The sequence below is a fragment of the Netta rufina genome (genome assembly GCF_964035555.1).
Source record: "Netta rufina genome assembly, chromosome: 3".
Lineage (NCBI taxonomy): Eukaryota > Metazoa > Chordata > Aves > Anseriformes > Anatidae > Netta > Netta rufina.
This window is the reverse complement of record NC_140125.1, coordinates 66,820,412-66,844,946: the sequence shown is the minus strand read 5'-3', so window position 1 is coordinate 66,844,946 and position 24,535 is coordinate 66,820,412. Positions and strand designations below refer to the sequence as shown.

Genomic DNA, 24,535 nt, shown 5'->3' with positions numbered 1-24,535 from the left:
TATCCTGTTTACCCCAAAGCTTCAGATCATTACCATTTTCTGTGTTTAAAGTACAACCATCATTCAAAATGTTTGAGTAGCATGTATTTGGAGGCTCCAGAAATACACAAGGGAAAAATCTCTACGTACATCTCTTATGCTTATACTCCTCCCTAGGTATCCCCTTTTGGCCACTGCTGGAGAAACAATACTGGGCTACACAGACAGTTGATCTGACCCAGTACAATCACTCCCATGTTTTCTGTGTAAGTACTAAACTTCCTATTCCAATAACAGCAACAACAATCTACTCAGTTTTTTAGATATTTCCATTTTCGTGGCCTAAGGAAATGTAACTGCTAGTTAAAAAAGGAAAATCACAGAGCAGTATTTCAGAAGAAGCCTAAAAGACCCTAAAAAGCCTGTAGCTTTATCTGAGCAAGCTGTTAAGATGCTTTAATCCAGACAACAACCCCCAATACTAACTATTATTTGGAAACTTGTGCCAATTCTTGTTTCAAAGACGTTGCACACCAAGAGAACAGGAAAGAAAGCTGCAAGTTCCAGCAGACCTGCAAATAACCAGCTTAAAAAGTTGCAATTTGCCACGTAGTAATGGGGAAAGGAAAGGCTGAGAAAAATATTTTTCTGCCTACAGTTAATGCACCTACTCCAATTTGCTGAGAGCAGCAAATGAGACTACAAAAAGTCTGTTTATAAATGTTCGTATGTATGTACATGCATTCACAGAAGCTATAATGGTGGTGATTAAGGTGAAGGTTACAAGAGGCTTACACTACTTAAAGCCGAAGTAACAATGTTGTAATTGTGCATCGCTTCTCATTTTCCTAGATATGCCAATAGACACTTTTGTTTTGTGAACTGAACCTCTGATTTCTAAGACAAGAATACTCTTACATACAAAGAACCATAGAGTTATTAAGGTTGGAAAAGACCTCCAAGATCGTCTGGTCCAACCTTCACCATACTACCAGTCACCCACTACATTGTGTCCCTAAGCACCAAGTCCAACCTTTAATTTCTCATATGGAGAGGTAAAACCCCCAAATTAGCATAATATTCAGGAAATTGTAAATATTCTTTTTCCCTCTCTTTCAAGATAAGTCTACTTCATAAACTAAAGACTGTTTTTCCATATCTAAGAGACTACAAAAGTATCTGTGGGAAAATTTTCCAACTTGTGTGTCCTAGAATTCCATACAAGACCTCTGAATTTTAGCGTCTTTTTCTCATCTACTTAGAAGAACACACATATTTTTATAATTCTTATAACAATGGCTACCATATAGCAACTCTAATGCATGGTTTAGTAGATTTTATAAGTTATTATTCCAGCATAAAACATAATCAAACAAAAATACAGGGACGCTCAAAACAGCATGTTATATAAAACAGTGCATATAACTGATTGCTGTTTGAAAGCTTCAAGTTGCAAGATCATCAACCATTGGTTAAATCAACAAAGTGCATTTTAAATACTTCATTTAATGTTATTAAAATATTTTCATATTTGCATACAGAATGTCATATGGCATATTATTTACAAAATAGATCCATGTTATATAAAATCGTTTACATTCAGTATAGGAAAATTGTCATTATTCTGGCTAAATAACAACAAATCAAGCCTGTTCCCTGTATGCAAACTTTTTCTTAAACAAAGCTGAACAGCCAGAACACTACTTTTCTCTTATTCCTCACTGTCCTTTAATGTCATCTAAGATAGCCTCCATCCAAAGAAAAACAAACAACTACCTTTGCTTCTGCCTTACAACTAGCACACTGCTTTTGTCTTACAGTGGGTAAAAGACCAGAATTATGATGTGAACATCATTAAATATAAAGTAAAAAACAATTTTAAAGATATAAAAGTACATTATCAAAATTAACTCAACCTTGGTTAATCTGAGTTTCCATACCTCACCTTGTCAACTTTTGTTATTCTAATTTCAGGCTTGCAGATAATTTTGATTAAGCATGTAGAATACATGAATGGTATTTGTTTTGCTGACAAAGTATTTAAACAAAGTAGGACTTGCACAGAATCTAATTGCTTTCTTTCAGCATCAAAGAATTTTGGAAATTTGGTTGAGCAACTTTTTCAGTGAAAAGAATGCTTTCTTTAGTACTCAAATTTAATTTTATGCAAAAACCTGCAATTACACACGTGAAAGCAATGGGCCTTACTGAAGTAATATAAATCTAAAAAGGATTTGATACAACTAAAATATTTATGGTTTGAAAGTGACCTTATTTAATGTGACAAATTAGAAATTAGTTTGACATAGTGTTATGACAAGTTTTATGTCATAAATAGTGGCAGAACTCCAATTTATTTAATCTACACATTTTCAGCTTTACTGAATACATAAAGTACTTGTGAAAATAAGGCAGGGAAAACACTTGAGTGAAACACTTTTAACAATATTTTGCTATTTCAGGTTAGAAAAACAAATTTCAGTCCATAAAGTTTATGTAAAAATATCATAAAAGTTAACTTTAATTTTTTTTTTTCAAGAAACTCAGGGTAAACAGAATACTAGAAGTTCCCTCAAGGCAGCTGCCTTCAAACTGCAACTAGAACTGGACTGAGAAATCAACAGGACTGCTGAATAACATGTAGTATGTTAAATATGGCTGGTGCAACATTATTTCTTCACCCTCAAAATATTAGTGCAAAAGATTATTGCCTCTTCTGTCCCAATTACAAGTTTCAAATGAGCTGCTATTATTGATGTTAATACATGAATAGTATGGGTGTGCTGATTTTTGAAAGCTTTCAGTACCTTTAGAAACTCACATTAATACTGAGTCACTTAAGTTTAGGAACATAAACTTGTACTCAGTGTTTTTACTCTTGCAGTTTAGTGAACAGAAGCTGAAAATAACCACTCATGATATCAAAAAGTAAAAGTGGCCTTTCATTTGTACACCATTTATGGCAATATTATCATTTCAAAACTAGTCTTTGAGATTGATACATAGGCTTATATAAACTTATATGCAATCCTTTTATCATTATAAATCAAAATCAGAAGAGCATAACTAGAAGCATGTAACAGAATAGTGTTACAGGAAAAATAACCATTTCTTGAGGTCTCATATGAAGTTGCCAATTAAAAAAACACTGTTTTCATACCCAAAGTACCCACAGTTGCGCTCTGTCATACCTACATCTAATACATTATTATGCATGTTACAGGTATGCTGCAGTAGTACATAAACAAAACTCCATTTGTCACTATCACACAACAGCTGTGTTCCCTGGCTGTGATTTGCGAGAAGCCAAATATTAGAAGTTTTTCAAGCATTTTCTCCTACCCTTCCCCTCAGGATAAAAAAAAAAAAAATCAAAAAAAAAATCTGAGTATATCACGGATGTGGATGCACTCAATAATCATTTTATTCCTCTGTTACAGAAGATTTTCTAGGTCTGAGAACAAGATCTTTGATAGAGGTAGTGATTTCCTGGAGCTCTTTCCGAATGGCATCTGCTCCTTCGTCCTCTTCTGTTTCATCGCTGTCCCCCTGTTCAGTCTTCTTAGTCTGACTGATCAATTGTTTCACTACTAATCCCTGGTATTTGACTAATAGAGAATGCTGATCCTGAAGGGGGAAAAAAGAACAAAAAAAACAAACAACAAAAAGAAATGTCAACATTATGGAGAAGGTACACAAACTTTTAATTAATTGAAGAATAAATGTTAAAAAACCACACACATTCTTCCATTCTTGTCTAAAAAAGGTTAGTGATGCATGTAGTTCCATCAAGGTATTTTGCAACCTAACCTAAATTCTGTGAAAGAGATAGAAAAATAAAAGTACACCCATACTGAGGGAACAAGACAATTAACCACTGCAGCAGTAAAGCAATGCAGTCAGTAAACACCATCAGTTTGTGCTGATTAGATATAGAATTTGAAACTTTATTTTTGAAGAGGTACATCTTTTGTAAGACTGAATCAGAAAAGTTCAAAACCATCCACGCTCTAGGTAGGAGGAAAGAGAATTTTAAGAATTTTCAGTAATTTATAACATTCCGTAATGGATAGCTGACTCTACAGATAAAAGCAAAAGCTACAGTACAGACAGATCACTTAAGGATTTTTAATTTTATTTAAAAAATGTTGAAAAGAGATTCCTGAAATGATATACTTGAATAGAAACATAGATCAGACAAACTGCATACTCTGCACATAAAAATTAGACATGAAAAGCAAAGGTGCTAGTGTTATACAGCAGAAGGAGTCAGTATGAGGCACAACTCTTTATGTTTAGTCATAGAAAAAATGTGCTTTCCTACTAAAAGGCTAGAAAGGAATACCTCTGGGATCTTGCCGCTTAGGAAATTAATGATCTGTGGTACAGATCTCCCTGGTGCATGAAGCATACAGTGGGTTGAAAACTGAAATAACAGTACTGATGTCAGGTGCAGAACAAGAGCTGGATCTTCTGTTACTTTTAGCTGTTCAATCAGAGCTTGTCTATGCTGAAATAAGACTTGCCTAAGAAACAGGAATATATTAGATTAAAATATGTTTTCCATTCTGTCTTATAATAATTAAAATAGACTCTAAAGCTCTTCTAACATTAATAATGCTACTTTCTCCTCTGATCGACCAGTTCTTGATTAAAAAAAAGCACTGTTGTAGCTCAGATTTTGAAAAAATCCCTAGTGAACCTGAACTGGTATGTTGTAGTAACCAGCCAGCCAAGCAAGTTAGCTAAATACAAACTCTCCTCTCTGACTTCTCCCATGGAATTAAGGCTGCCTGACTTTGTATTTTTCAGTTAAACAGTCTGGAAAGAAAGATTGCCTCTCACACTTTCTGTGTGACTGCTACCAAACTACCATCTGACATTTGTGCATCAACAAAGTTACATTTCACACAGTGTAAACAGAATAAATAAAATTAAGGTACCTTTCTTTCTTTTTGTCTCCTTTTTTCACCATAATATCACAAATATCTGCTGCAGAATCAAGGTATGAAAGGAAATCTTCTAAACTCTATTAAAAAAAAAATAATAATCTGTGTAAGCAGGTTAGAAAATAAGCTAACTACTGTTCATAATTAATCATTCAAATAGATGACAATGAATACACTTAGAATAAACCATGGTAGAAAAACAAAAAAGTATTTAGTAAAAATTAAGTTTATCCACCTTCCAATAGTTAACGTATTTAAATACAAGAACTATACTATCATGTTAGTATTAAAAATGAAATACTAAATAGGAATTCATTCTACAATTCTTTATAGATTTTTCTTCTTTAAAAATGGTCTTTTGCATATAAGAAATTATAAATTGCATTTCTTTATACTTACACTGCCATAATCTGGTTTTTATTTATTTATTTATTTATTTTTAAATACCCAAGAATACTAGTTAAGGAATACATGGGAGAACATCAGGAGCTTCAGAAAGTAAATACAAGAAACACCAATCACTTTAAACTGCAGATTCTCTATCAGCTTTTGTTTTTCTTATAAAAGATACACTAGAGTCCATCTGGAAGCAAACAGCCAGGTGACTATCAATATCAGAATGTGAGATCACCTTTTCACCTCTTAAAATTCACAGATATGAAAATGTACTTACTCTCACTGACTTACATAAATTTGAAAGATGACTTTGCCTTCAGCCTTTACAGCAGCAGCACCATTTACGTACTACACTATGTGTTTCAGCTGTTTATTAGCATAATATCACCAGAACAGAAAATGTGAACTCAAAAGATTCTGGAATACTTTACCTTGCCATTCAGAGAAGTATGCAGTTTAGTTAAAGGACCTTTGGTGTCTTCTGGCAATTTACCTAAAATCTTGGTCCTGACCTGTATGAGAGAAGAATGGAAACAATCTGCAATACGAATTACTATTTTAACTGTAGGCATATTTAAACAGAAGTTTATTAAATATTAAATAGGTATCACTGATCTATTTGAGACTGTCAAAAAAAGGAACTGATAGCTGCATACCTCACTTGTGATAGCAGAATAATTTTCTGTTGTCATCATTGAATCAGATGCTAGGAAGTTGAAAATAAGATTTGTAACGTCTGTACAGACAGTCTTCAACAGGTGCTTGACAAGGTTAGTCTGAGTTTCATCTGTTTAAAAAAAAGATTAAAAGTTGGAAAGTAACTTATTACAGCAGATTCATATGAACAGTTATCACAACACTTCCTAAATCATGGACTCTATCAACCCAGAGCAGTACAAGAAAGTCATCTAGATACATGAAGAGTATCTTCCCTCATTTACAGTTCTTCATTCCTCAGTGAAAATGTGGACTTTCGGGTCTGTAAGAGCATTTGAATGCACTGTTAGTACTTCAAAGGTGTATCTGTATGAGCAAGAACTGCTAATGAACAAACACTGTTGATTCTATTAATCAACAAGTAGAAGTATGAAAAAGAAAAGTCAACAAGACAAGCAGTTAAATGAGCTGGCATGCGACAGAAGATTGAAATAGCAGAATTTTAAGAAAAAAAGAACCAGTGTACAAGAACAGAGGCTAATGGGAAATAACTAAATTTATTTCAAAAACACGTTTATATCTATTTGTTCTGTGTGTGTTAATATTTCCTTTTGCTGTAACTTTCCACAGGGAAAGTTTCAAAGAAAACTGAAGAGCACAGAATCTTGGAAACATTTACAGCATTAGGAAAATGCTGTAGATATATACATTATATATAAATACATAAAAATAACATACATGTAATTTACATGATTATACATAAACATAAATTTTATATATATATATAATCTATAATATATATATGTATACGCGTGTGTGTGTATATATATATATGTGTGTGTGTGTGTGTATACACATGTGTATATAAAGCACCTATGACCATGTTGATAAACACTCTTCGGAACCACTCTGATGGCAGGGGTAAGAACAGGAGTTGGCCTGTTAGTAATTCAGCACTTCTGTTTCCAACCAATAAAAAAAAAGAAAAAAGCCACAAGTCTTTGCTTGTAAGAGAAGTCCTTTCTGTAATAATAATAATAATAATAAAAAAAAAAGGTGGATAAAGAAGACCCATTTCAGAGTAACCCACTGCAAAATGAACCTACACCTTTTTGAAAAAGTACTTACAAGGAGCAGTTACTTTCAACACCAAACCAGAAGAAGGTTGAGAGGTAAGTTCTCAAGAGTCAGATGCTATTCATTGTTTTCACTAGTTACACAGGTGACAGACTGAAGTCAGTTTAAAAAAATAGTAAAGAGACAACAAAAACTAAAAGGGACGCAAACACTTTGGAAGAAAGGCCAAGAACACAATGACCTGGACAGAATGAAGACTGTGGATATGAAATAAAGAGAATGTGTTTCAGTAAGTGTGCAAAGCAGTGCACCCCAGCAGGAGGTCAGTTTTAGACACCGTAAATACATCCCTAAGTTTTAATTTTCTTAAAACTGTTGCTCCTCTTTGCCTCTGAATATAGATTCTGGAATAAATTCAACATCCTTGAAGGAGTGTATTCATTTTAACTATGTATTTATTATACCTGTGAAATGCTTTGTTCCCTTTTCAAATAACCGAATGTTGTTGTACAAGTTTGAGAATTCTTCCTGCAGGTCCTTCATAGTCTGTCTTCTGCTAGCTCCAGAGGAAGATGTTGAAGATGTAAAAACGGAACGCACAACTTCCTGGTAACTTTTTGTTAGAGGTCTTAGAACAGGGAAGATGAAGCAGAAAAAAAAAGGAATATTAAGCAAAATGTAAAAATGCTGAAGATTTTTCCAAACATACCAATAGAGAAAGCTATGTCACAACAGAGTGAGTGGGACATAAAAGCCACAGAATGATGATATAAAGCAAGCCCATAAAGTTTATGGTTTTCTCATGTCCTTATGGTTTTCTCATGTCCTTTTTGCCCTGAACACATACACTCTCTCATGGAACATCTTTTAAAATAAATTATTCATCTTTGCTGACCTAGCTTACCATCCGGTTACACAAGTGCCAGTAGTGCCACAAAGGACAGAGGACATACAAGAGCTGTACATAAGATGGCACTGGTGAAATCCCAACATAGATCAGTGTAAGGATGTGGAAATATAACCGTGACCCTGAAATCTCTTCCTGACACAGGACACAGAACTTCCTACCGCTTGGCAGAAGCATTATTTCTCATTACTGTGACAGTACAGCTTTCTAATACAAAAGGAAGTATATAACACAGATCTGCACAGAAAGAGAGTATCGATTCACTTCCATCAGTAAATTTGTTTTCTCTTGATTCTGTTTTCTTGCTTAGAAGATTCATCTGAAATGAATCACAGACCTTCTAACTCTGTTTGAATTACAGAAGTTACCTTATTAGATGTTCAGCAAGTTCTGTAATAAGCTCCTCAGGGCAGTCTTGCATACGGGTCTTTAAAACATCCTGAATTTCCTCTTGGGTCATGAAAGGGAACTCCATGTGCTTATTCCTATCTGTAGTAGCCATAAACAACATTCGTTGTCAAAACTCTATACTTAACATTGCTTTAGTTACTCTGTGTATGAGACATTGAAACGCCTCATAGTTCAAACATCCTCAGAAGAAATGCATTACCAACACAAAGAAAAGGATGACTACAGACAACAGTAAAATTTTGTACATACGAAAAATTGATGAAATCTCTTTTGATCACAGTTATTTTCTGTTACAGACAACTTAAGAAATATACAAAAACATTTTGGTGGAAGATTTCAAACTGTCTGGCCTATATATATGGGAAGGATGACCTTACCAAGACCAAACAGATATTTTTTTAATGTAAAAACTGAATAGAATATTATTACTTGATATTCACAAGATATATATTTTTAACCCAGTTAGTAGTGTAGATGATCATGTAACAGAGAGTATCTTCAACTTGAGGTTATAGTTCAAGATTACATAAAATTTCAGACAGGATACAGTAAGAAAATTAGGACGAAATTTGGGTATTAAGATCACTTTCTATGCTGCATATAAATTATTGCATCTGTATTTTTGTTTTGGGCAATATATTAAGTTCATCTGCATGCTGCAGATGTTAGTTTTTACACTTAAGAATGAGATCAGGATGACGACAGGGAACTGGAAAAGCAGAGGCATTGCATATTCCAGCTGCAGGATAAAATAGGGTAATTCTGCATGTAAGGTAACTGAAAGGAAATCAATGAGTCTTCCAGTCCTGCTACAGTAGCAATGAAGAACATAGACTATATAAAACAGATGGAAAGGGGACTTAGATCAGTTTTTGGAAGGGTGTTATTTATATTTGAATGGTTACATCTGAATTTATCTTGGGATTTTAGTTCATGAATATGATGACTGAGTATTTTTTCTCCTGTACAGGAAGTAACTCAAAAATGAAGTTAATCAAACAGCATTCATGAAACACTATTTAAGTCAGTCTATTTATTACAACACAGCACAACTAGCAACAACTGTAAAACATGAAAGGTCACACACACACACACAAAAAGGTTGATTTAACGCTGTGTTACTCAGTAACTCATCAATCTGGAAAAATAACTTCATTTATATGTGAATTACAGGAAACTATGAGTAGTATCACGTAAAATTAAGACACTGTGCCTCAAAACTTCAAATATGTTTAGAAGTGTTTTGCAGTCACTATTAGAAATCTAGATACTACATATAAAATGGAAGCACACATCTGGTACTTGAATTAAAGAAGTAACACATAATTATCACTGTTTAATTTGCAGCCACTGTTTAATAAAAGTCTAACCATGTAGGCATCTGCTTATGAGGAAGCCTCCATGCTCCTTCTTCTAACAATCAGCAGGGAGAAATGGGCACCAGTAGGGAATGATTCAAACTCCTCCTATAATACACATCTAAAACTAGTCAGACTGATGGGCCTTCATAACACCTACTTTCTGCCACTAAAACGTTGGCTTACAAAGGTAGCTAGCTAAGATGTAAAAGTCTCATTAATACAAGATGAATCTTACTTTAAAATATTAAACCTGTATTTTCATGCTTATGAGGACTAATGTCTAAGTAGTATTTCAATGCTATGAATTGTTTAAGTTAACCAGGCTTTGGAAATGGATGGGAACTACTTTATTAATCATACACTATTCAGCGTGAGTTAAGAAACCAACTACAATATCCCTATCACAGAATCACAGCATGGTTGAGGTTGGAAGGGACGGACCTCTGGAGGGTCATCTGTTCCAACGTCTCAGCTCATGTGGAGCCACCCAGAGCTGCTTTCCTAGTACCATGTCCAGATGGCTTTTGAGTATCTCCATGGAGGAAGGCTCCACAACGACTTTGGGAAACCTGTGCCAGCACTTCATCATCTGTACAGTAAAGAGCGTTTACTGAACAGATGAAACATCTTGTGTTCCAGTTTATTCCCACTGCCTCTTGTCCTGGCACTGGGCACCACTTAGAAAAGCCTGGTTCTGTCTTAACTGCACCATCCCTTTAGGTATTTATATACATTAATTTCATCCTGAAATCCATACCATTTCCTACATAAAATCAAAATTTAAAAATATCTGTTTTATTTTCCATTACTTCGGTTTCTTTTTCAAAGACTAAGTTAGACTATTCAGTGAATATGTATTTACATTTCATGTAAATAGCAGTATTATATCTATTGATATAATTCTAACTGAATAGTATTCTCATATTTTTTGAGATTTTACCTGACCTTACCAACATAGTGGGGAAATTAGAGATGATGAAAAGCAGGTGATATAAACATGTCTCTACAAGTGGACAGTGCCCAAAATAAAATGACGTACCTGTGCTAGTTGTTTGTGACTCTTCATCACTGTCAGCATCCTTCCTTCCTTTCTTCTTGGTTTTCTTAATCTTGATCTCTCTAGCATTACCACCACCACCTCCTCTCACGCTTCCACTGCCCTCTGGTGGAGAATTACTTGCTTAGTTCACAGTTCTAGCATTTAAAAGTTTATAATATTATGGTAATTTATCTGCAGTCCTTGTTAAAGGTAAATTAAAAAAATGAAAAGTCAAAAACTTGAGTCGAAAGATAACCTACAATACATATGCCAGAATACTAGTGTTACAAGTTTCGTTCTTTAGAAATAGAAAAACATACTAAGTGAAGGCTTCATTTTAACTAGTGTCACAAATAGACACAAATACTAACCACATATGCCATTAAAAAAATCAGTAATACCTTTTTCCAGATGAAAACTGATGAGATACTAATTTCACTCATGTAATGGGAGATTTTCTAATGGCTGAAAACAGCATTTTAGTAAGCAGTTAGCATTTTGTTCAGTGATGCTGAATAAATAAGTTACTCAAAAATATTCCACATAATGCAACTTCATTGACTTTCATAGAAATAATCCTCCAGGCATTTACCCCAAATATTCTTGAAAATGTGCATTCAATTAATACTTTTTTCAACTGTTCCTACATGACTGTGAAGCAGTAAGATACTCCAGTTCTGACAAACAACAAATTACTTAGTTCATAGGTGCTGTAACCCACATATTTACGCTGCAGATAGCATCTCGTCTTACAAAACATTCCCTCTGCACAATGCAAGTTGCTTAGTTGTTTGCTCCCTTTTTCATTGCTCATTCCCTTGTTCTTTGACTTTAAACTCCAGAATAATTAGTTCTATGCACGCTCTAAGTCTTGAGAAAGTAATTATTTTTCCAGTTAAATATAAGGTCCAAGGTTTCAAGTTACTATGTTACCTAACAGTACTATCATCATTTGACAAAAGGAAACACAAGGGCAAGATGCTACCACTTAGAAAGCTAACTGCATAGCATTACTTTACAGGAACAATAAACTTGCCCAGTAGCATCTAGCAGCACACTGTGAGACCTGAGTTTCTGACCTCCCATAAAGCAAGAGTGGATGTTTTTCACAAACTTATTTAATACATGACTTTGTCAAGTTTGTCAAGTGCGCAACATATTAGTTATTTTGAAAGCAAGCTACATTCATCCTGCATTTTACTTGAAAGCCACACAAAAAAGCCACAATCCACAGTCAGAATCTCATTCAGAGAGCAATGAATTAAGTGAAACTACAGCTGGAAAAGAAGCCATAGTTTATGACAACAGGATGGACTGTAACCTACAGGAAGGATCATTTCTGCAGTGTCCGTATATACTTATTTGTAAGAGACTGCTACAAATGGCATTATAAGTAGACAACTGACAATTTATTTTGAAATCACTAAGTATATGGCACAATCCATATTTGTATCAGTGGCGTTAACACTTAGGCCATGCCACACTGCACTTGCACAGCAGACATACGTGCACAGACAAGACGTTAAGGCAATGTGACATTGGCCACATTTTGCCATTATGCAGCAACACCTAATCCTTAAACCATAATTTTGAATGTTGTGAGGTAACACATGTAACAATCAATACAAAAACACTTCAAGGTAGTCTTGCTTATTGCACAGCATATGTTATCTGTGGATATGAACAAAACTCCAAATGGTACATGCTCTGTAGAGACTTTAATCCTCAGAAGGCTGGAAACTGAAGTCATTCGATTTATGACAGTTCAATTAAAGTTCAAGCTTCTCTACTTCAGCTATGGCCTAGAAAAATCTACTGTCTCTTGTGGCAAGAGTAAGTTTAGTTTCCATGCCAACTCAGTCATGGCCTTTTAAGAGTAGAATCTTATGTTTTATTTTTCAAATTAGTATATTCAATTAAGCTAGATGCATCAATGCTCTGTTGCTTTCAACAGCATATAAAACTCTGCATGTGCGTTCAACATAGATTACTCAGCTGTGCCGTAGCAACACAACAGTCATGTAAAATCTCTGGAACTGAAAATACAGTGTTTAATCCAAAAAATGTTTTAAAAACTAGAAAGATTTCAAAGGGTTTTTTAAGCTACACATTTTTATTGTCCCTCAAATTAAAATTTATTCCAAACAGCCACCACACAAGTGGAATAAAGTATAGAATTAATTTAACACACAATATACCATAAAGTAAATTGTGTGAATCTCCAAATGACTGTTATGTATGCAAACATAAAATTATTGGCATGGGATTCTCAAAAAGAAGCATAACATTCTCAAAAAAAAACAAAAACAAAAAACAAACAAACAAAAAAACCTTAGTATCTCATTTCTGAAGTTAGACCGAATGATTTTGGAAGTAATTTCTGAACACTCTTAAGAAATATTTTAATTCTTCTGGATCCCTGAAAGTGTAGAGAATAAGAGTGTATCTACACTGTGTAGTAAAAAATGGTACAGATGTCTCTGAGCTGGTTCTACGGGACCTCACATACAACTCATTCTTGTGTGAATATACCATATACACAAACAAATGAACACAGATTCCATTTCTAGAGCCATGTGCTTTGTTCTGGACTAATTCAGGATTTCTTTATGGTACTTCATCTGTACTGAATCTGAAATGACATCTCAGGTACATAGCTCAGATACATCTACAACTACAGTATAATCATGACAAGTGGTTGGATTGTTTCCTAAAGTATCTTCAGCAATGGACTGGAGGAAACTAATGGACTACAAAACAGAATAACTTCATAATTAAATATTTTTAAGGCTAAACATCTTTTTTTTTTTGCATAAGCAAAACACTGATGACTTACCAGTTGCCTTCTTTCTTCTATCATCTTTTTTGTCTTTTTTATTAGCATTTGAATTTTCTAAAACAGAAGCCTGTTTTAAATCTTCTTCAGTGATTAAGTGAACAGGGTTATTTTTCATTTCCTACAATGAAGGACATGCACTTAGTAGGAAAGATAAAGACAGCAACAAAAGATACATACAGGAGTATTTAAGCCATTTAGCAATTTCAGAGTATACTAATTTAACATTATGTTTTCCAAGACCAACACATGAAGACGTATTTAGTCCTCTATCCAAACTCAGTATCTGATCATACTGTTAACTGTGATGGTGTTCCTTGAATATACACTAAACTACACCAACTGCATACACAAACTCTTTCCTCATTTTTTGCTTGTCTTCTTAAGCTGTATTTCAGATGAGAAGTAAAGAGATGGTAACAGCAAACAGAAAGACAATCAAACTATGCTCCAAAATTCAACGTAGCATCTTGACCAATGAAAAACTGTACCTTTTCAGCTTTCTGTTTCATCATATCAGAAAACAGATCAGTACAGCTGCTTAGAAATTTCTCACTGACTACAATGGTGTCGCTGAAGACTACACCTGAAGAGTTTTTGTTCAAAGATCTCATCACTTGCTGAAGCAAAATTCCACAATCTTCTGCTGATAATGAACTTGGCAGAAGAGTCTAGGGTAAAGAACACAGAAGTCATTTACATACAATAATGTATTCTGGAATGGACAGACATGTGGATAAACAGATTTGCTCTTAGCTACTTAAAATATATTTCATTTATAACATTAAATGAGTAATTCAAGAGTAAACACTACTTTAAATCTCCTAGCATCCCAAAAACATCGCTCAAGTTGATCAGTGCTACATCAGTACACCAACTTCAAAATGCAGTTCAACAGATGCAGAGTAACACCAGATACAAAACAACAACACACCTCCTTCCAGGAGACAAAGTGATACTCTAAAGCCTAAAATAAGGATTTATCTAGGACAAAATGGCTTATATCCCTTAGTGAAATGAAATTTACATAAGACTTCAGTTTAAGGCTTTTCCCACAAGAGTACCAAAAATATATGTTGCTCTCTAGCAAAAAACATTAGCATTAAATTTAAAATGAAAAGTTAGTCTTAGGTATCTATCAAATGAGTACTGACATGGCCTTCCTCTGCTTTTGTTGAGTCTAATGTAAAGGAAAATAAAGTCTGTTTGTTATGACATTTTGTCTGAATATTTTTGTCTGACAACATGGGATTTACATTAATGTAGCTTCAAGAAAATATCATCTGACACAAAAATAAGACAAAGCAGTTAAATCCAACACCAACAGAAAGGATCACTTACTGCTACATCTATCCAGGTTCCAGAACTGACGGCTTCTTCTACAGAAGCTTCAACCTGATCCACAATTTCTTGACCAACACAAGCTGCTCTCAGAAATAAGAGTTTTGTGGACTTGTATCTTTTTTTAATGTAGCCTGATGGGTCAGGGATTCCAAGTCTGTATAACGCATCAAATTCTATAACAGTCAGAAATGTATTAAATTTAAATTCCTTCTTATACTACTCATGCTACTTACAGTATCTTATATAGCAATTTTCAAGAAAAGCAGGAAAAAAAGAATTACATATAGTTTCTATATGCCCAAGTGCAACTTCAAGCTGATGCTGACCTAAAACTTGCTTCAATACAAGCTACAGCTAAACGCAGTCAACAGAAATATGAAGAATAAACCGTGGACATGACTTCAGTCCAAGTTTTAGAAAAAAATGCTTCTTTCAGATTCTTAAACCACTACATTTATCTTTGCAATGACATCTTCCCAAATTATTCTAACATAGCATGAACAATATTTACAATATGGAAAATGTCAAAATCTTATGTTTTCTAAAATTAACCCAATATACTCGTAGAATTGTTCAGTGCCTCACAAGCAAAGCATTTAAAGTATTTGGCAGTTTAAACTTAGATGTTCTGAAAACATTTAAAGACTCTGACGGATACTCTAAGTTGAGCAATAGTATGGAAGCACTTAAAAGTACTACAGTATGTAGCAAAGTATGTTGAGCCTATTCAAAATGTAAGACTAATAAATGGCCCTCTGGGACCATAAGGGTATGCTCCCCTTTTTATTCAGGTCCACATTTTCCCACAGCTCCCATTTTAAAACACCATCACCAGGCATCAGCCAGCTTTAAGTCATATAGACATATCTGGATTCATACCAGAACATGAGTGCTATCCACTCTAGTTCTGCAAATCTTACTGTGGAAAAGGTTCTTCCTGCGCACTGCATACTTGGCTATCAGGGCAACGAACAGTCAAAGTTTGTTTGCAATCTGTGTATCTGACCTACAATTCCCAATTATGTGGGCCAAATACAACCACCTGAAAAGTCCACTACAAGCAGTCTATTTAAGAAATGTTTTCAGAAAAGTAATAGAAGTAGCATTTTTAACACCCTTTGTGTGAAATAAAGTTACTGTTTAGCATCATGGTTCTCTCTGCTAAAATATGGTTCCTTGTGCTGAAGTAACACAACTATAACCAAGACGGTCTTTTAAAAGGAGTATTAACTGTACTTATTACCACTTATACTTGCAGAGCTTCACACTAGATAGTATATATATTAAAGTAAGACTAAATACCTATGCTAACTTTAGAAAGATATTTTATCCAAGAGAACAAAGATTAATTACCTAAGTAACCATTCTGCTTGAAAAAGGAATCCACCCAGTTGCTCTGTGTTCTGGCATAGATGTCTGGAACAAACACAGCCTTATCCTGTTTCCCACCAACCACGGTGCCTTTTAGACGACCAGCGTTAACAAGTTCTTCTAGCACAGCTAAAAGAAAGAAAAACAAATGAAGCGACATTTTGCACTTTGATGTATCCATTAATCTAAACATAGCAATTATTTTCTCCATTTTGTTTCTTCTTTTCCCCCTCATTAGTTGTTTTTCTTTTTATTATTAATTGAAAGAAACTAGAGACCAAACTACAAGTGCTTGTTCGAATGAAACATTATCAAGTTCTATCCATTATTTTTAGCACTTCTAAGAATTTCTTGACAAAAGCTCGCAAAATCATCCAACGTTCTGAAAGAGTGCGCCACTACGGAAGGATCAAAAGTCTCTTTATTCAACATAGATCTGGACAGTTTCAGCTTTTAATTTAAGAAACGGAGTCATAAAAGATTTGTTCTCTGAGGAGACAATACAAGAGTATTTTATTAATAGTGTTCTCTTTGCATTCACTGTTTGCATATTAGACAATATGGAAAATAGAGAGATCTGAACATACTAAAAGACATGAAAAACTGCTATCTAAAATGCATAAATGTTAGCACCTATCATACGGTTTACAATGAGTAATTTTACAATTGTACTGTCTTTATGGTTTAAAATGTTCACAGTGTTGCCAGTAATAAATTCCTTGTAACGAACAAATATTGCTTACAAAGAATGTACTGGTATCTGGTAGAACCAAAGTACTAAACCTTTCTTCATGCTAACTACGGTATTTTCATTCCATTTGAAATGAAACACACTGCTAATAATGACAAAGATAAAAGGCAAGGAGTATAAATAATGTCACTGAAAAGATATTTTCAAGTTTCCAACATTTGTGGAAAGTTCCAGTGAAACATTACTGAGTTCTATTGATTATTTTAATATTATCAATAATAATCAATTATTTTCCCTGGCTATGGCAAGGGAAACCACAGCAGGGGTGGGTAGAATTAGTTGGTCATTAAGGTCTCTTCCAATCCAAACCATTTTCTAATTCTATGAACTGATGTGGTACCTCTGAAAAATTGATCAAATGAGCTCTGGCAATAAATAAAAACTTCTTTGAAACCTATGAAACATCAGATGGAATTAAATATAGTAAGAAGAACTAAAGAAAAAGATGAACTAACTCATTAAAAATAGAGACAGTACTAGAAACACACTTAGCCATTGTGCTGACTATTGGTGACAGGAAAACACTCGAACTTCAATACAAATTAACATTGTACATGAGCAATACATAATCATGTACTTGCAGAGCCTGTAAAAAGACTAACTGCATACTGAAATTTGTTGCCTACTGCAACATTGCTGTAATGCAGTTTAGCAGATTTTCCTTTTAACCTACTGATAACTGGACAACACATTCCTAGGGAAAAAAAAAAAACAAAAACACCTTAATTTGATTATATGAAAGCCGGGCATTTATATGATTTGATTTAACTGCTAAGATTTTCATTTGTAATGAATATACTTGTAACAAAGCAAGAAGGTAAGCAGAGATTTTCCTGGGGAGCTCAAGTATGCAATGCCCTAAAGGCAAAAAGACTCAGAAGAGAGAGATCAACTTTCATGAGAAGAGATGGAAAACCATTAAAGGATTCTGTACAGCTACAACACTTGGTCAGCCAACACACAAGATTAATGATGCTTGAAGCATCATCTTGAACAGATGGGAGGGGATTCCTCGTAGTCAAAGAAAAGCTGAAATATTAGAAGTGAGAAACAATTAAGTACTGCCTACAAGTTTCAGTAGTTGGATAGGAAATCTTTATGAATTTCTATTTAAAGAGCTGCAGAAAATAAAGGTAAACAGTTTAAGAGCATGCTTTATCTCTCAACACATAAAGACATTTAACTATGACTGTAACAAAAGCTCTGCCTCTGCTATCACAGAGAAAAGTCAATAAATGAAGTCCAGAGCAGTTAATGCTGTTTGGATACACAAAATCTGTCCCCTTTTGTGTGCTTCACTGATAAAATTGCCAGTAGCTAAAGGCAAATAACGTAACAGATGACAAAACGAGTACCGTACTTCTTGCATCAACCAGCCCCCAGAGGCATTTCATTACTATATGCTTTCATTGCTTTAGAAACAGAGAACATCTCTTCAGTTATGGATAGCACAAAATGTTTAACACTTTTTATACTAGAGAGAAGCATACTGTTCTTTACTCCAGAATTAATAGTATATACTAAAATGCCTCTTTGAAGGTGCACTTCTAGTAACGAAGCATCTCTGAATTAACTAATGAAAATACAAAACAGTCTGAATGAAACTCACAGTAAAGTAAATGTTCTTGAAATCCATACCGAGTGATCAAGTTACTTATAGGTGTAGGCCTCGGAAAAAAGAAAAACAAAACAATGTGACTAAATGACCTGAAATGGATGTGAAGAATCTAGAAACAAGAGGTTATTCCAGACGGACAAAACTATGTAGTATCTTTGCCCCACTCTGCTACACTGACAAGTAACACAGGTGACAAGGTTTTAATTGTAAATTACTATGATAAAATATAACATAGCTATGATAATTACCATAAGCAACCTTTTTTTTTTCTTCATGCAAGTTGACACAAAAATTTTCGATCTATTAAGAAACATTTCCTACAGAAATGTGTACTGGGTAGATGTTAATACATAACTGACAGGGGAGCAGTGGAATGACAGTAAGGATAGATATTCTCCAAACAAACCAACCAACCCTTTTTTTTTTTTTTTTGTAAAAAATGTAAATATGTCTCAGTTATACTTTCCTTGCTCTCCTGGAACTGAACTATATCTGAAGAAACCTATCCATGAGTTTCTTTTCCTTCTCAGTCTCAAGTGAATTTGGTCTTTAAAGAACTATGGAAAAAAATAGTTTTAATACGTGGTTGCAGGTGCTGCAATTTACCGAGTAATCGCACTGAAGAGACCACGAATGCGTGCTCGATGCCGGGAAACAAAGGCTTCTGTGAAAATCACCCCACGGTTTTCCTGGTCTAGTCGTCCATGAATAATTCTACCCAAACGCCTGGATAATACCTGTAAATAGAAGCAGGGATGATTGCTAAAATTGTAATTTAGCTAAGCAATGTTAAACAGAAATTATTTAAAAAATCTTTATTAACAGACAAAACAGATAGTTGTGCTGAAAAAGGTAAATCTAATTATTAGATATATTGAGAATGTGTCTAACTGTATGTAAGTTGATGTCATTATGTTGATGCCATTATAGCCCACACTTCAAATCAGTGAATTCAGCTTTCCTAATAATGCTCTCTTCTGTCTGTCTTAAAAGGATTACAATGTATGTATCCAATACAGAAAACTTTGCAAAAGAAATCCATGTGGTTTGGAGATGCACAATCAAAACTACGTTTTAACGTTTCTATTTATTTTGTATGAACTAGAGGCAGAGAAATTCACTATCAATTTTTTCAAACAGTCAAGAAGTAAAATAGCAATAAACACAAAAAAGGTTTTCATAAATGTGCAAAGTGAACTAAACCTTCAGCATTGCCCAAAAAAGAAGGAAAAAACATACAATAATTTTCATTTTTAGAAATGTTTTTTGTAGAAGCTAACCACGTAACAAACATTAGAGGAATTCTGTTCACAAATTAAGAATCAGCAAAGTTGTAATTAATATGACTGCTCATTTAATACACCACAGAACTACCCTTTGAAAAAAGCATCTTCCAAAAAATATCCAACCTTGACTGAAAGTCTCTGATCCTCCCTAATCCTTTTAAACACTTAAGATAGTCACTAACAAAAGTTTTTATGAATGCCTGGCTTCAGCTACAAAAAACTATGTTTACTTTACCCTTCTTGAATAAACTGAAAAGTCTCTACCATTGTATTTCTGCCTCCTGCCTAGCTAATGGGACTGATTAATTTACCCTTACATCTTCTAATATGTCAAACAGTGAAATTTTCAGATCTTCCACGAGTCTAACTTATCCCTCTGTTCCTAACACTCAAAAAGACCCTGAAGAAATGTTGCCCAATACTGAAAAGGCAAACATCAATCTCAATCTGTCAATAGCTGTCACACTGCAACCTTTACATAGTAATTCTTTTCTGCTTAGAATGACAACCAGCCTGTCACAATTAAAGCCATGGATATTGCAAAGATGACAAAAGAAGGTGAACACAATTGATTCTATGTTTGATAGGTTGGTGGGTTCCATCACCTGTGTCAGGAAGTCTCCTGGAAGGTCATATGCCTTGCAGAGTTCGGATATTGTCACCTGGCCAGTTTCTTGTAGTTTATCATTTATTTCTTCTGCTAATTGGTCTAGGTAACTCCTTATTTAAAATCAAGGGAAAAAATAAGAGATGAAATTGATGTGAAATTTAAAGTCAACCTGTTATCCACATGCACTTCCCCTGATGAATTATTAATTGGCCTGGCACTATACCCTGTTCGGGTGCATATTCTCAAAAATAAACTAGAAGTTATTTTACTTGAATAAAAGAGAAAGATGTCAGTGAAAAAGTGTGTTTTTAAAAGCAGTGTAATCACGGCAGCTAGTATTAAAATTGGTGGTTTACCTGCTTGTATGAATCTGTCAAAGAAGAAGAAACTGGAAAACATTTTATGACAATAAGACTTAGAAAAAGGGCTTTAGTAAACATAGTATGTCTTAATTATTTCAAGAAAGCCATGAACTACACATTCTTTGCCAAGAATAAATCTTGCAATGCAATCAATAACAGAGACAGCGCCATAACAGTATTACTTCAGTGTTTGTTGGCATGTTGAAAGCCACAAAATAACTCATACGTCTTAGGCTTGTGAGGTAATGCAAGAGGTAGGTGAAAATGAGAAGGCTTGTAAACAGCTGAGGCAGACAGCAAACCCACAGAAAAAATGAGATCTGTCTTCTGAGCACAAAAACATGAAGAAGTAAGAAATAAAACCTCTGAATACTGGGCAGAGACAGTCAGAATGCCTTTGTCCCATGGCTTCAATGAATACCTTCAGATTGGCATCACTAGCCATTTTGAAAATAAACACTTATCACCAAGCAGCTGTAATAGCAATCAAGAAAAATATATTTTGCCTCAGAAACAACAAAGGCTGACTCTCATTGTTAGCCTGTGTTTCAAAAAAATAGACGAGATTTGAGTTATACATGTTGCTCCTGAAAGCACTCACTCATTTATAAGCTGTCCCAGCACAAGCTGAATAGTTTTGTCTGATTTAACGATATCATTAGCTCTGTTTTCTATGTGCAGAAGGTCCACATTTATTATCTGAAAACAAACAAACAACAAAACTGTTATAAGAATTTTAAATTGAAAATCATTCTTAAACATTGAGATATTATACTTACATATTCTTAAGAAAAGGTGCTTTTATTTTTTTCTAGTACTGCATACATATACTGCAAATCTGTGATTTGGAATAAAGCTTCACTGGGTAAAAATACTCTTTTCAACTGTGACAAGGTTAACAGAAAGCTATGCAATACAAAATTGCAGAAAGCTATGAACAGAAAATACTAAATTGTCTTTCAGAAAGGTTTTCTGATTCTAAGTGATTTTTCTTTGCCAGAAGGGAAAATTAGTCTCAGAGGAAGACTACTGGAGGATAAAGGTTAGTGGAGACAAGAGATTAATGAAGGAAGAGGGAGGATCCAAAAAGGCATATGCAAAGTTAATTATGCATGCTCCCGCAGTTTTAGATTTAAATGGGAAACAATTCTTTTTTCCCCTTAGTCTGCAAAGGAAGAGACCATCAAGAAAATCTGTTTATTTTGGTGCTGATTTCACAGATCACAGAGTATCATTAAGTACAAAGGAACTCTACATAAAACAGCAAATGGGTGCGTTAAATAACCTGCAGTGCTCTGACAAGGGCTACCAGCTCTTCATAAACTGTTCTCTTATTAAAAAATTAGTGTGACTGATGAAGTCCACATTTACAATAAACATGATAAAAAAAGGAAGAATGTATTTTTTTTATTACTAAAAAGTTACCTGTTGCAGGTCAACAATGTTTATTCGACCTTCAAAAAAAAAAAAAAAAAAAAGTAAAAATATACTTTTAGTATATAAAACATACTTGAGCAGGTTTAGTATACAGCATAGTCCATTGTGTACAGAACACTTCACTACTTTGTAGACTAATTAAACCAATTTCACCTTTAAATATTGACAAATCACAGAAATCACTTATGGTAAGTGCAGGATATCCCATGCTGTTCTACACTATGGCTTTGCTAACAACCCAATACAGAAACTCCAGGAAAAAAAAAAAATCACTTTTTCAGCTCCCTCCTGACTGGTTTTGCCTTGATGCTGATCAAATTTGACCATTAGTCCATGAGTATTAACACAGAGGCTGTCAAAGCTTCTTACCTTTGCATGATGCTACAGTCAAACATCAGCAACGATAATTTAAAAATGTAATTATTACAACTAATGATGTGAACAGAGAATGGTTTTGAAATTCTGAGCCCAGGGCAAATATCTGGGCCAGATACTAAAATGCAAACTTCCCTTCAAGTGGGTTAGTAGACCATTTGCACCTCAGAAATTCTACATAGGCAAAAAAGAATCAAGTAACGTATCTTGATATGTTTAATTTAAAGCCTAATACAGATTTGAAATAAAAAATTAAATAAACAAATTCACATGTAGATGAAGCAAGAGGAAGCATGACCACTTTTTTGAAATACTCTGGGTACTGAAAAAAACTATCAAATTCTTCCCATAGCCTTCAATATTAACTTCCAAGAGAAGGAAAGCAGATGTGACACTTACCACCACAAACATGAAGCTCATCCCGAATCTCCCTACAGATCTGTGCTGGCGTGACATACTCTTTTCCATCCAGTGTATGCACTACTTCCAACTGCTTTTCTGCGATCAGTTTAGTGACGATTTCTATACAGTTCCGTTCTGACAACCTATCGGCAGCATGAAGAACAATAGGTTATTCCAAGCACTCACAAACTTTAAATGCGTGTTTTAAAAATACTGAACAGAGGGAATAAATTGATTACTCGCTGTTCTGTGCGTTAAATATTTCTTATGACAGTCACTTCGTGTTCCTACTTTTCTGATGCCCCACAACTCACCCACGCAGCTTTTCGTGCCCGAATCATCGCTGGGAGGTGATTTCCACTGCCCAACAGCTGTCAGCCTCTTCCACAATAGGATCGCACCTTCCTGTGAACGCGGACAGCGCTGCGCTTACAGGATTTCTTTACTACCCTTATATACTTCTTTATTTTCTTCGTACTTTATTTATTTTTTAATATAAACGAGTTCTGGGCCACAGAGTCTACTACTGAACTGCTGACGGATCAGAGCGCTGGGCCTGAGGATGTTTACCGGCCGGGACTCCGCGTCTCCCCCGGACCTAAATACGCCCCTGGGGACCCCCAAACCCTCCCCACCCCCCACCCCCCAACCCCCAAAACTCCCCAACACCCCCACCCCAAACCTTCCCCCCGCCGTGCCGCCGGGCCTGGGGGGAGGCCGTGGGGCCAGTATCAGAGCCCTGCCGCCGGCGGGCTGCGGGCACCGGCGCGGCGCCGCTCACCTCTGGGCCACCTCAGCGAACTGCGCCCGCTGGAAGTCGGCGGCCAGGCGCCGGATCTCCTCCCAGGCGGCCGCCATGGCCGCCCTCCCCTTCCACGTCGGCCCAACCGGGCGAGCTACGGGCAGCCAGCGTGGACAAAGCTCCTCGCCGCACCCCCCCCCCCCCCGGCCGCCCACAGCGCCCCCTCCCGGCCCGGCTGCCCCCGGTCTGCGGGGTTACATTTATTTTTTTTATTTTTTTATTTTTATTTTTATTTTTATTTTTATTTTTATTTTTATTTTTATTTTTTTATTTATTTTTTTATTTATTTTTATTTTTATTTTTATTTACTTTTATTTTTAGTGCGGAGAATGTAAATTAAACTTGGTTTAATGCATGAGCCAGGCTTTTGGGGTGTTTGTGGGGACGTTGACGGAATTAGAAGAACAACACTACTGACAAATTTAGGGATGCTCAGACTGGTGTGTGAGGCGCACAGATTATACAGCTGCTCAGTGGCAACTCCATCACATAGTGAGCCCAATCTGTGTAGCTGTCAAACCAGCAGCCAACCACGCATTTTAAGGGCCCTTCTGCCCTTATGTGG

The 24,535-nt window shown here is 35.2% G+C and overlaps 1 protein-coding gene across 1 annotated transcript; it reads right to left on the bottom strand.

The window, feature by feature from the left end:
* Positions 1 to 1,465: 1,465 nt before the first annotated feature.
* Positions 1,466 to 24,063, bottom strand: UFL1 (UFM1 specific ligase 1). The gene is made up of 19 exons (XM_084284093.1): positions 23,950 to 24,063; positions 23,166 to 23,311; positions 22,380 to 22,408; positions 21,556 to 21,653; positions 20,588 to 20,702; positions 19,303 to 19,433; positions 18,688 to 18,746; positions 16,310 to 16,456; positions 14,954 to 15,129; positions 14,104 to 14,283; positions 13,613 to 13,733; positions 10,777 to 10,899; positions 8,334 to 8,454; positions 7,523 to 7,686; positions 5,981 to 6,111; positions 5,756 to 5,836; positions 4,923 to 5,008; positions 4,325 to 4,505; positions 1,466 to 3,606 (listed from the first exon to the last, which is right to left on the bottom strand). The coding sequence occupies exons 1-19, from the start codon at positions 24,024 to 24,026 to the stop codon at positions 3,403 to 3,405; spliced, it is 2,370 nt and encodes a 789-aa protein (XP_084140219.1). The 5' UTR covers positions 24,027 to 24,063; the 3' UTR covers positions 1,466 to 3,402.
* Between the last annotated feature and the right edge of the window lie 472 nt (positions 24,064 to 24,535).